At 46.3% G+C, this 14,248-nt stretch overlaps 1 protein-coding gene across 1 annotated transcript; it reads right to left on the bottom strand.

Moving 5' to 3' along the window:
• Positions 1–6,971: 6,971 nt before the first annotated feature.
• LOC137307583 (probable G-protein coupled receptor 139) lies at positions 6,972–12,716 on the bottom strand. The gene is made up of 2 exons (XM_067976877.1): positions 12,386–12,716; positions 6,972–7,870 (listed from the first exon to the last, which is right to left on the bottom strand). The coding sequence occupies exons 1-2, from the start codon at positions 12,714–12,716 to the stop codon at positions 6,972–6,974; spliced, it is 1,230 nt and encodes a 409-aa protein (XP_067832978.1).
• Positions 12,717–14,248: the final 1,532 nt, after the last annotated feature.

Genomic DNA, 14,248 nt, shown 5'->3' with positions numbered 1-14,248 from the left:
GTGTGGGGTCCTTTAGGGAAGAGTGACCATAACATGATAGAATTCTTCATTCAGATGGAAAATGAAGTAATCTAATGCAAAATTGGGTTCCTAAATCTAAACAAAGGAACTACGAATTTATGAGCAGTGAGTTGGCTATGACAGATTGGAGAGCTTCATAAAAAGGCACGATGGGGGATAGACAATGGCTAACATTTAAGAAACAAATGCATGAATTGCAACAATTATACATTCCTTTCTGGAGCAAAAACACAAAAGGAAAAGCGGCCCAACCATGGCTAACAAAAGAAATTAAGGATAGTATTAGATCCAAAGAGGAGTCATATAAAGTTGCCAGAAAAAGTAGCAAGCCTGAGGATTGGGAGCAGTTTAGAATTCAGCAAAAAAGGACGAAGAGATTGATTAAGAGGGGAAAAATAGAGTATGAGAGTAAACTTGCAAGGAACATAAAGGTGGACTGTAAAAGCTTGTACAAGCATGTAAAAAGAAAAAGATTAGTGAAGACAAATGTAGGTCCCTTACAGTCAGAAACGGGAGAATTTATAATGGGGAACAGGGAAATGGCAGAGCAATTAAACAAATACTTTGGTTCTGCCTTCATGGAAGAGGACACAAATTAATTTCCTAGAAATGCTGGGGAGCCAAGGGTCTAGTGAGAATGAGGAATTAAAGGAAATCAGTATTAGTAAAAAATAGTGCTGGAGAAATTAATGAGTCTGAAAGCCGCTAAATCTATAGGGCCTGATAATCTGCATCCCAGAGCACTAAAAGAGGTCGCCATGGAAACAATGGATGCATTAGTTGTCATCTTCCAAAATTCTATTGATTAAGGAACAGTTCCTGCAGATTGGAGGGTGGCAAATGTAACCCCACTATTTAAAAAAAGGAGGGAGAGAGAAAACAGGGAATTACAGACCGGTTAGCCTAACATCAGTAGTAGGGAACATGCTAGAGTTTATTATAAAGGATGTGATAACAGGACATTTAGAAAATATCAACAGGATTTGACAAGGTTAACATGGATTTATGAAAGGGAAATTATGTTTGACAAACCTAATGGAGTTTTTTGAGGATGTAACTTGTGGGATAGATAAGGGAGAACCAGTGGATGTGGTGTATTTGGATTTTCAGAAGGACTTTGATAAAGTGCCACGTTAAGAGGTTTGTGTGCAAAATTAAAGCACATGGGATTGGGGGTAATATACTGGCATGGATTGAGAATTGGTTAACAGACAGGAAACAGAGAGTAGGAATAAATGGGTCTTTTTCGGGGTGGCAGGCGGTGACTAGTGGGGTACCGCAGGGACCAGTTCACAATATATATCAATGATTTGGATGAGGGAACCAAATGTAATATTTCCAAGTTTGCTGACGACACAAAACTAGGTGGGATCGTGAGTTGTGAGGAGGATGCAAAGAGGCTTCAAGGCGGTTTAGACAAGTTGAGTGAGTGGGCAAATACATGGCAGATGCAGTATAACATGGATAAATGTGAAGTTATCCACTTCAGAAGGAAAAAACAGAAAGGCAGAGTATTATGTAAATGTGATAGATTGGGAATGTTGATGTACAAAGGGACCTGGGTGTCCTTGTACACCAATCACTGAAAGCAAACATGTAGGTGCAGCAAGCAGTTAGGAAGGCAAATGGTATGCTGGCCCTCATTGCAAGAGGATTTGAGTACAGGAGCAAGGATGTCTTACTGCAGCTATACAGGGCCTTGGTGAGACCACACCTGGAGTATTGTGTGCAGTTTTGGTCTCCTTACCTAAGAAAGGATATACTTGCCAGAGAGGGAGTGCAGCGAAGGTTCACCAGACCGATTGCTGGGATGGCAGGACTGTCGTATGAGGTGAGATTAGGTCGATTAGGCCTGTATTCTCTCGAGTTTAGACGAATGAGAGGGGATTTTATTGAAACGTACAAAATTCTGACAGGGCCGGACAGACTGGATGCAGGGAGGATGTTTCCCCTGGCTGGGGGGTCCAGAACGAGGGGTCACAGTCTCAGGATACGGGGAAGGACATTTAGGACTGAGATGGGGAGAAATTCCTTCACTGAGAGGGTGGTGAACCTGTGGAATTCTCCACCTCAGGAGGCTGTGGAGGACAAGCCACTGAATATATTTAAGAAGGAGATGGATAGATTTCTAGACAGAGAGGCATCAAGGGGTATGGGGAGATAGCGGGAATAAGATATTGAGATACAGGATCAGCCATGATCATATTGAATGGTGGAACGGGCTCGAAGGGCCGAATGGCCTACTCCTGCTCCTATTTTCTATGTTTCTTTGTTTTAACACTGTGAGATCTCCCCTGGTCTGTCAGCTTACTGTGTTTATCAACACTTAATTGTATTTTTCTCCGTTTCTAACAATGTGAGATCTCCCCTGGTCTGTCAGCTTTCTGTGTTTATCAACACTTAATTGTATTTTACTCCGTGTCAAACAATGTGAGGTCTCCCTTGGTCTGTCAATTTTCTGTGTTTATAAACACCTCGATATATTTCACTCCTTGTGCAACAATGTGAGGCCTCCCCTGGTGTGTCAGTTTTCTGTTTTAATAAACACCTGAATGTATTTCTCTCCGTGGCTAACACTGTGAGGCCTCCCCTGGTGTGTCAGCTTTCTGAGTTTATAAGCAATTCAGTGTATTTGACTCCGTGTCCATAACTGTGAGGCCTCCCCTGGTGTGTCAGCTCTCTGTGTTTATGATAACTTCAGTGTACTTCACACCGTGTCATATTCCAGTGTTTATAAAAACTTCAGTGTATTTCACACTGCACACAGTATGGGTACGGGAGCATAGTGGCTATGTTACTGGACTAATAATCCAGAGTCATGAGTTCAAATCCTATCACAGCAGCTGGGGAATTTAATATTCAATTAATTAAATAAAATCTGAAATTAAAGAAAAACTTATATCAATAATGGTGGACATGTGATTGTTGTAAAAACCAATCTGGTTCACGAATATCTTTTAGGGAATGAAACATGCCGGCCTGGCCTCTCTGTGACCACAGACCCACAGCAATGTGGTTCATTCTTAATCACTCTCTGAAATAGATGATCAAGCCATTCAGTTGGACAATCTCGCTGAAGAAAGTCATAACAAGAATATAACCGGACGGACCACAAGGCACCGGACACAACAAAGGCAAACCAAGCCCAGCCGACTCTGCAAATTCCTCCTCACCAACATCTGGGGACTTGTGCCAAAATTGGGAGAGCTGTCCCACAGACTAGTCAAGCAATAGCCTGACATAGCCATACTCACAGAACCATGGGCTCGATGTTAGCAGGGCTGTGGGTTCGCGGCGGGGGGGCGATTGGGCGCGTGGGTAACGCGCCCGGTGAAATTAGTCAGCCACCCGCGCGATCGCAGCCCAATTGGAGCCACTTACTCTGTCTTCCGGGTTCCCCACTGCTGATCTGCGCATCGGGCGGACTGCGCATGCGCAGTAAGATCTGTCAGCTGGAGGAGCTCTATTTAAAGGGGCAGTCCTCTACTGACAGATGCTGCAACAAATAGGAAAAATTACAGCATGGAGCAGCCCAGGGGGAAGGCTGCTCCCAGTTTAATGATGCCTCACTCCAGGTATCAATAGATGGGGTGAGGAGGAGGGGGAGGAAAGAGATCTTCCCCCCGGTGGGCGGGAGGAAGCGGCCTGCCTCTGCCACCAAGAAGGCCTGTCTCGAGGTGGCAGAGGAGGTCACCAGCACCACCAACATATCACAAACCTGCATACAGTGCAGGAGGCGCTCCAATGACCTAAGTAGGTCAGCCAAAGTGAGTACACTTACTCATTCCCCTACACTCCGTCTGCCACATCACTGCCCCCACCCCACATCTCCTTCTGCACTGCCAACACTACTCTGTCACATCACCCCTCACACCCACTCAAACCTCATCCTCATCTTACCTGCACTTACTCACCTCGCCAGTACTCATCCCGCCACTACCACTCAACCCAATCCTCATACAATCTCATGGCTCTGTCTCATACTCACCCTCTCGTGCATCTCTTTCATGGTCAGCCTCACTCAACCTGCCACTACCTGTGCTGCAGCCACAGGACATGCATCACATATGTGCAGTGGGAAGCGTAAGGCAAACGTGTCGTGAGCATGAAGGGGATGCACAAGGGTGTTTGAGGGTTTGTCATGGGTGTTACGTATATTGAATTTCTGAACAACTCACATTACATATTATATTGGCACCACTACTGCCACGTCTTCGCGAATCCTGTCTGGTTTGTGCAATAATGCCCTTTCCTGAGGATCACTATGAAGACCCACAACTGATGTCACCCATTGTGTCACTGCAGAGTGGGTGTAGGTGTATTTTCAGGGCTCTTTTGTGCAGACGACTGAGAGACGTCGGCGATGTCCCCGGTGGCACCCTGGAAGGATGTGGAGGAGAAGTTGTTGAGGGCAGTGATGACTTTGACAGCGACAGGTAAGAAGATGGTGCTCGGGCCAGCCAGGAGCAGCTCGGCATGAAAGAGGCTGCAGATGTCCATGACGACATGTCGAGTGACTCTGAGCCTCTCTGTGCACTGCTGCTCAGAGAGGTCCAGGAGGCTGAGCCTCGGTCTGTGGACCCTGTGGCGAGGGTAGTGCCCTCTGCGACGCATCTCTCTCTGCGGTAGCCCTCCCTCCTGCTGTACAGGTGGATGTGTCACAGCACTGTGTTGTGGAGCTCCACGTGTCAGAGGTGGATGGCGTGGATGGCAAGGCTGGTGAGGCTGGTGATGCTGTTCGCCCTCCGAGGAGGTCATGACTGCAGCTACGGCGGCCCCCATCCGCAAGATGTACATCCGAGGGGGTCCGCAAGGTAGGTACATGTCTCCAGACCCCGGGGTAAGTGTGCAGGTTGGTGAATTTGATTGTCAGGAGGAGGGTGGTGGAGGCCAAACTTTGTCCCAAGTGACAGAGTGGCCTCCTGCAATGGGTGAGGGTCTCCCCCCACACCTGTCAAATGGACCTTTGCAGCTGCCACAGGCTGACAGCTGCAACAGGTCCATTTGACCTGGGAGTGTTTCCCCCAGTGTGGGAAACAGTCCCACTTTGTTCTAAAATCCCACATAGTCCCTTAATCAGGTCAGTTAATGACCTGAAATACCTAAATAAATACTCTCAAGTAGCATCCCGCTGGCTTTAATTGCCTGCGGGATTCCCACCAGCGGGGGCTGCGCGCGCACGCCGGCGCGTCAGCGGGGAACCCGGAAGTGCGCGGGTTCGGGGCGGGCTCCGGTACCGCGCCGGGATTCTCCGATTTTCGGAGCCCCCCCGCCAGGAACGCACCCGATAGCGGGTGGTAAAATAGAGCCCATGATATTAGTTAATAAACTCAAAACGTGAGAGCAGGGAGCTGATCAGTCAAATCAGGCTTGCTTAGTCCTTGATATCATAAGGCAGGAGTTTGACCAATGCTTTTCATCCCGAACACTGTGAGGTCACCGCTGGTGGGTCAGCTTTCCATAACTTCAATGTATTTCACTCCAGGGGTGTGTGAGGGGAGAGAGTGTGGACTTTATTACTCACTGCTCTCCCCAGGGGTGTGTGAGGGAGAGAGTGTGGACTTTATTACTCACTGCTCTCCCCAGGGGTGTGTGGGGGGAGAGAGTGTGGACTTTATTACTCACTGCTCTCCCCAGGGGTGTGTGTGGGGAGAGAGTGTGGACTTTATTACTCACTGCTCTCCCCAGGGGTGTGTGGGGGAGAGAGTGTGGACTTTATTACTCACTGCTCTCCCCAGGGGTGTGTGAGGGAGAGAGAGTGTGGACTTTATTACTCACTGCTCTCCCCAGGGGTGTGTGGGGGAGAGAGTGTGGACTTTATTACTCACTGCTCTCCCCAGGGGTGTGTGGGGGGAGAGAGTGTGTTTTTTTTTACTCACTGCTCTCCCCAGGGGTGTGTGGGGGGAGAGAGTGTGGACTTTATTGCTCACTGCTCTCCCCAGGGGTGTGTGGGGGAGAGAGTGTGGACTTTATTACTCACTGTTCACCCCAGGGGTGTGTGGGGGGAGAGAGTGTGGTCTTTATTACTCACTGCTCTCCCCAGGGGGTGGGGGGAGAGTGTGGACTTTATTACTCACTGCTCTCCCCAGGGGGTGGGGGGAGAGTGTGGACTTTATTGCTCACTGCTCTCCCCAGAGGTGTGTGGGGGAGAGAGTGTGGACTTTATTACTCACTGCTCTCCCCAGGGGTGTGTGGGGGGAGAGAGTGTGGTTTTTATTACTCACTGCTCTCCCCAGGGGTGTGTGGGGGGAGAGAGTGTGGACTTTATTACTCACTGCTCTCCCCAGGGGTGTGTGGGGGAGAGAGTGTGGACTTTATTACTCACTGCTCTCCCCAGGGGTGTGTGTGGGGAGAGAGTGTGGACTTTATTACTCACTGCTCTCCCCAGGGGTGTGTGGGGGAAGAGAGTGTGGACTTTATTACTCACTGCTCCTCCCCAGGGGTGTGTGGGGGAAGAGAGTGTGGACTTTATTACTCACTGCTCTCCCCAGGGGTGTGTGTGGGGAGAGAGTGTGGACTTTATTACTCACTGCTCTCTCCAGGGGTGTGTGTGTGTGGGGAGAGAGTGTGGACTTTATTACTCACTGCTCTCCCCAGGGGTGTGTGTGTGTGGGGAGAGAGAGTGGACTTTATTACTCACTGCTATCTTACAGGGAATGCCGAGATGGTACTAATATTAAATAATATTTCTCTTGTTTCCTTTTCAATTCTCCAAAACGGTGAAACATTTGGTGTAATTAGTTGCGATATGTTATTTTACAACTTGTACTTCATTGAGATATAAACTTTGACAAATGCTGTAAATGAGTTGATAAATTCCCTCAGGTTATAAAGGTTTCAGTGATTGGAGAATACACAGTGTTTGCAGCACCGTGGCCTGGTGGAGAGAGAATCAGACACCGTATGACGCAGAACGGTCTCTGATCTGAGAAAGTCTTCAGATCTTCTCATTATTTAATGAACTTTATAATTACAGTAAAGGGATATTTCACCACATTCTTCAACTGCTCTCTGAATTTAGACTGTGTCACGGCATAAATACAAGTGTTTGTGCAGCAACTCATGAGCTGGAGCATGAATCCCAGTTCTAGTATCAACCTGGGTAGAGTTACAGAATAAAACCCCAACACCCACATCCGGTACCATATAGAATGCACCATAAACAGCGCCCAGAACAGTATAAAGTTTCCTGATATAACAAACAGTAAAATGATGGATTTCCTTCGGCTCTCCATCTCTGGGTCTCTGGGACTCTCCCCACTGCTGTGACCCCGGAGTCTCCTGCGGGCTCTGCTGGCCACTAAAATATATCTGACAGTGAAAACATTGAGCAACAGAATCAGAACAAATGGGACCCCCGGGGTGAGGATATAATGAAGGAGTTCGATGACTGCCCACACACGTGAAAACATAACAAGGACAGGTACAGCACAAAACCACGGTTGGTTGTAAAGCAAATACCGACCCGTGAACATAAAGTACCAGAACATATTCTTCAAACAGCCCAGCACACTCACTGTTCCCAGAACCACACCCGCCGTTCTCTCGGTGCAATATTTAGTTTTCAGATTCTGGCAACAAATGGCCACAAATCGATCGAAGGTGAAAGTGACGGTGAACCAGACGGAACAGTCTGTGGCTGCGAAAAGCAGGACGGCGTGGATATTACACACGGGGATGGACCGCATGAAACGAAACTGACCCTGATAGGCAATGGGAATCTGCCTGAGTATCAGATCGAAGATAACGACCAGTAGATCCGCCGCTGCCATCGCCACCAGGTAACGAGTGACACATTTGGAGAGACCGCACTTTCCCCGAGATAGGATCACAATCGTCAATAAGTTAACTGTAAGGAAGGGAAATAAACAGGGCAATTGTACATCAGGCTGGAACTGCCTGTAAATATTATTACCATCCCTGGATCTCCAGTAAATATTATTACCATTTCTGGATCTCCGATAAATATTCGCACTGCCTCCGGATCCACTGTAAATATTAATACCGTCTCTGGATCCCGTGGAAATATTAGTAATGTCTCTGGATCCTCTGTAATATTAGTACTGTTTGTGGATCTCCTGTAAATTTTAATAAAATCTGTGGAACCCCTGTAATTATTACTACCGTCTCCGGATCCCACTGCAAATATTATTGCCATCTCTGAATCCTCTGCAAATATTCGTTAAGTCTCTGGTCCCCCTGTAATTACTAACGCCATCCATGTAAATATTCGTTAAGACTCTGGACTTCCTGTAAATATTAGTACCGTCATTGGATCCCCAGTATATATTCGTAAAGTCTCTGCATCCCCTGTAAATATTAATACCGTCTCTGGATCCCCCTGCAAATGTTATTGCCGTCTCTGAATCATCTTCAAAATTCTATAGATTCTGGAACGGTTCCTGCAGCTTGGAGGGTAGCAAATGTAACTCCACTATTTAAGCAAGGAGGGAGAGAGACAACAGATAACTGCAGACCTGTTAGCCTGACATCAGTAGTAGGGAAAGTGCGAGACTCTATTATAAAGGATGTGATAACAGGACACTGAGAAAATATGAACAGGATTTGGCAGACTCAACATGGATTTTTGAAAGGGAAATCATGTTTGCAAACCTATTGGAGATCTTTGAGGATGAAACAAGTAGAATCGAAAAGGACGAACCAGTGGATGTGGTGCATTTGGATTTTCAGAAGGCTTTCGATAAGGTCCCAAACAGGAGGTTGTTGAACCTCAATGCCCTTCCCTCCATCATAAGGTCAGAAATGATGATATTCACTGATGATTGCACAGTGTTCAGTTCCATTCACAACCCCTCAGATAATGAAGCAGTACGTGCCTGCATGCAGCACGACCTGGACAACATCCAGGATTGGGCTGATAAGTGGCAAGTAACATTCACGCTGGACAAGTGTCAGATAATGACCATCCCCAACAAGAGAGAGTCTAATCACCTCCCCTTGACATTCAATGGCATTACAGTTGCAGAATCCAACACCATCAATATCCTGGGGGTCACCATTGACCAGAAACTTAACTGGACCAGCCATGTAAATATTGTGGCTACGAGAGCAGGTCAGAGGCTGGGTATTCTGCGGCGAGTGACTCACCTCCTGACTCCCCAAAGCCTTTCCACCATCTACAAGGCACAAGTCAGGAGTGTGATGGAATACTCTCCACTTGCCTGGATGAGTGCAGCTCCAACAACACTCAAGAAGCTCGACACCATCCAGCACAAAGCAGCCCGCTTGATTGGTACCACATCCATCACCCTAAACATTCACTCCCTTCACCACCGGCGCACCGTGGCTGCAGTGTGTATCATCCAGAGGATGCACTGCAGCAACTCACCAAGGCTTCTTCGACAGCACCTCCCAAATCCGCGACCTCTACCACCTAGAAGGACAAGAGCAGCAGGCACATGGGAACAACACCACCTGCACGTTCCCCTCCAAGTCACACACCATCCCGACTTGGAAATATATCGCCGTTCCTTCATCGTCGCTGGGTCAAAATCCTGGAACTCCCTTCCTAACAGCACTGTGGGAGAACCTTCACCACACGGACTGCAGCGGTTCAAGAAGGCGGCTCACCACCACCTTCTCAAGGGCAGTTAGGGATGGGCAATAAATGCCGACCTTGCCAGCGACGCCCACATCTCATGAACGAATAAAAAGAAAAGTTAGAGCACATGGAATTGGGGATAATATACTGGAATGGATTGAGAATTGGTTAACAGACAGAAACAGAGAGTAGGAATAAACGGGTATTTTTCGATTTGGCAGACTGTGACTGGTGGGGTGCCGCAGGGATCGATGTTTGGGCCCCACCGATTCACAATCTGTATCAAAGATTTGGATGAGGGGACCAAATATGATATTTCCAAGTTTGCTGATGACACACATAACTCGGTGGGAATGTGAGTTGTGAGGAGGATGCAATGGGGCTTCAAGGGGATACAGACAGGTGAAGTGAGTATGAAGGAACATGGCAGATGGAATATAATGTGGAAAAATGTGATGTTGTCCACTTTGGTAGGAAAGACAGAGAAAACAGAAATGCAGAATATTTTAAAATGGTGAGAGATTGGGAGATGTTGATGTTCAAAGGGACCTGGGTGTCCTTGTACATGAGTCACTGAAAGCTCACATGCAGGTGCAGCAAGCAATTAGGGAGGCAAATGGTATATTGACCTTTATTGCAAGAGGATGTGAGTACAGGAGTAAAGACATCTTACTGCAATTAATTGTGACTGCATCAGGAGTGTTGTGTACAATTTTGATCTCCAAGAATATACTTGCCATAGAGGGAGTGCAAAGAAGGTTCACCAGACTGATTCGTGTGATGGAGGGATTGTGGTATGAGGAGGGATTGAGTCGACTCGGCCTGCATTTTCTCGAGTTTGGAAGAATGAGAGATGATCTCATTGAAACAGGCAAAAATTCTTAAAGGGCTCGACAGAGTGGATGCAAGGAGGATGTTTCCCCTGGCTGGGGAGTCTAGAACAAGGGGTCACAGTCTCAGAATAAGGGGTGGGCTATTTGAGACTGAGATGAGTGGAAATTTCTTCACTCGGAAGGTGGTGAATCTTTGGAATTCTCTTTGGAGGTTCAGTCATTGAGTACATTCAAAACAGAGATCGATAGATTTCTACATATTAAAGGCATCAAGGGATATAGGGATCGTGCAGGAAAATGGTATTGACATAGAAGTTCAGCCATGATCTTGTTGAATGGTGGAGCAGGCTCGACGGGTCGATTGGCCTTCTCCTGCTCCTATTTCGTAAGTTCTTATGTTCTTATGTACCGTCTCTGGATTCATGGAAATATTGGAACCACATCTGGTTACGCTGGATATATGAACACCTTCTCTTGATCCACTCTGACTATTGATTCAGACTGTGCATCCCCTGCCTTGATTAGTACCATCTCTGGTTCTCTGTAAATATTACTACTGTCACTATATCCCCTGCAAATATTAGTACCGTCTCTGGATCCCACTGTAAATATTAGTACATTCTCTGGATCCCCTGTGAAACATGATTTATATAATTAATAGCTGGATGTAGAGACTTACCAGGAATACCGACATCAGTGAGTGTGGGAAAGAGAATGACAAGAACGGTAATACAGTGAAACATGACATACAGGCTTCCCGGAGACACCAACAGCAGCAAGTGTTGGACAGGGAATAAGAACGGTAATACAGTGAAACACGGTTTGCAGAATTAACATCAACAACTTGCAATTATATCACGCTCTTAACGTAGTAAAACATCCCATGACGCTTCACAGGAGCGATTATCAAACAAAATTTATGACCGAGCCACAGAAAGAGTTATTCGGACAGATGACCAAAAGTTCGGTCAAAGAGGTAGGTTTTAAGAAGAATCTTAAAGAAGGAGAGAGGTGGAGAGCTGAAGATGTCTCGGGAGAGAATTCCAGAGCTTGGGACGTAGGCAGCTGAAGGCATGGCCGCCAATGGTGGAGCGATTAAAATCGGGGATGAGCAAGAGACAATAATTTGACAAGTGGAAAGATCTCGGAGGGTTGTAGGGCTGGAGGAGGTTGCAGAGATCGGGAGGGGCGAGGCCATGGAGGGATTTGAAAACAAGGATGAGAATTTTAAAATCGAGGTGTGACCAAAACGGGAGCCAATGGAATTCAGGGAGCACTGGGGTGATGGGAGAACGGGACAAGGGGTGAGTTCAGTTACGGGCAACAGAGTTTTGGATGAGCTCAAGTTTATGGAGGGTGGAAGATGGGAGACCCACCAGGAGAGTATTTGAATCATCAAGTCTAGAGGTAACAAAGGCATGGGTGAGGGTTTCAGCAGCAATGAGTTGAGGCAGGAGCGGAGGCTGACGGAGTGCGAAGTAAGCGGTCTCCGTGATAGAGCGGATATGTGATCGGTAGCTCATCTCAGGGTCAAATAGAAACGGTCTGGTTCACCCTCAGAGAGTGGCCAGGGAGAGGAGTGGAGTGGGTGTCTAAGGAATGGAGTTTGTAGCGGGGACCGAAAATAATGGCTTCAGTTGTCCCAATATTTATTTGGAGGAAATTGTTGCTCATCCATTCTTGGATATTGGACAAGAAGTGTGACAAATGAGAGACGGTGGATGGGCCGAGGGAGGTGGTGGGGAATAAACAGCTGGATGTAGAGACTCAGCACCGACATTGACAGCAGTGAGTCTGTGACCGTAAATGAGAGAACGGTAATAGAGTGAGACATGGTTTATAGAATTAATAGATAGATATGGAGACTTACCAGAGACACCAAGATCAGCGAGTGTGGGAAGGGAATGATAAGAACAGTAATACACTGAAACATGGTTTATAGAATTAATAGCTGGATATAGAGGCTTACCAGTGATACCAACAACAGCGAGGAGAGGATAGTAAATCACTTGTATACAGGCAAGGGCAAAATACATCCGATCCTCTAATAATTGCGAATCATAATGTGCATAAAGATATTGAAACATCCAGAATGGACTGTTCCAATCTATTGTTCTCAGATTCCGACCCATTGTTGTAACATTCCAATCTATTGTTCTCAGATTCTGACCCATTGTTGTAACATTCCAATCTGTTTTTCTCAGATTCCGACCCATTGTTGTAACATTCCAATCTATTGTTCTCAGATTCCGACCCATTGTCGTAACATTCCAATCTATTGTTCTCAGATTCCGACCCATTGTTGTAACATTCCAATCTATTGTTCTCAGATTCCGATCTATTCTTTCCCTCTCTGTGGAGCCGCTGATCCCTGTTAGTGCCGGGGGTGATGCTCCCACTGACACTATGGGATAACACGTTGAAAGTAGTCGCTTATAAATAACAGAGAGAAACACTCCAGTGAAACAATTAGGGCCAATGGAGACTGACATTAATTACAGTCACTGAACAAACAGATTCAGTTAAAATCTTTAAACCCATCACTTTTTATATCACAACATATATTTAACCAAATATTACACAGTTGGAAAGCCCAAAGCCCTGTATATTATTTTAACAATTATTTGGAACAATGAGACCCACAGTCTTGACAGCACTGATGTCATGAGAGAACAGCTTCATTTACAGATTTTAGTTTATTTCTCAGTGAAATCCTTTAATCTGAGAGACTTTCAACCCACTTTCAAGGGTTGGGTTTAAACTCAGAGATGGAACTGAACCATTACACTGGTCAGTTTGGAGACCGCCTGCTAATATTGGTGCAATCTCTGGATACTCCGTCAAAATTGACAAGTCTATGGATCCTCTTGTTAATATTGGTACAGTCTCTGGATCGACCAGTAAACAATGGCATCGTCCTTGGATTGCACTGTAAATATTCGCACAGTCAATGGATTTCCCAGCTAATATTCCTACAGACTCTCGTTACATAGAAAATAAAACATAGAAAATAGGAGCAGGACTCGGCCATTCGGCCCTCCGAGCCTTCTCCGCAAAATTACTTCCAACCAGAACTCCCAATGTGGTGCCGTCCGCAAATTTTGAAACTGTACGTCCAATTCACGAATCCAAATCGTTTATTTAAATTTTGAACATCTGCGGTCCCAACACTGACCCATGTGGGACACCATTTCCCACCTTTTGCTGGTCTGAGGAGCTACTTTTAACCCCTCCGCTCAGTTTTCTGTTTCGTAGCCAACTTGCTATCCGTTCTGCTACTTGTCCACTGACTCCACATGCTCTGACCTTAGTTATGAGTCTTAAAATCTTCTTCAAAGAATTCAATAAGTTTGATCAAACTGGGTACAGCATGAATGTGCATCGTCCCTGGTACTGCTCTAAATATCGACTCACTCTTATAGACCCCTGTAAGTACTGATAAAGTCTGGGTGCAGCCTTAATGTCGACAGTTCTTGTACCACTAAATGAATTATCAGATTCTCACAGACCCCGATAAATACTGACACAGTCTGGGGACATCTTGAATGTCCACAGTTCTTGGTTCCACTTTATATATTGATTCTCACTAACTGACATCTTATAATCAATGACACAGTCCGGGGACTCCCTTAATGTCCACAGTCCATCGTGCTCCTTTATATATTGACTCACAGTCATGGACCCCTCTTAATGTTGACCCAGTCTGTGGCCAGCCTGAATATCTACAGTCCTTGGTATTACGATATATATTGACTCACTCTCACAGACCCCTGTAAAAATTGACACAGACTGGGGACTCGCTGAAAGTCTCCACTACATGGCACCCCTTTAT

The sequence above is a fragment of the Heptranchias perlo genome, chromosome 3, assembly GCF_035084215.1.
Source record: "Heptranchias perlo isolate sHepPer1 chromosome 3, sHepPer1.hap1, whole genome shotgun sequence".
Taxonomy (NCBI): Eukaryota; Metazoa; Chordata; class Chondrichthyes; order Hexanchiformes; family Hexanchidae; genus Heptranchias; species Heptranchias perlo.
Note: the sequence above shows the minus strand (reverse complement) of the source record. Positions and strands in the feature narration are given on the sequence as shown.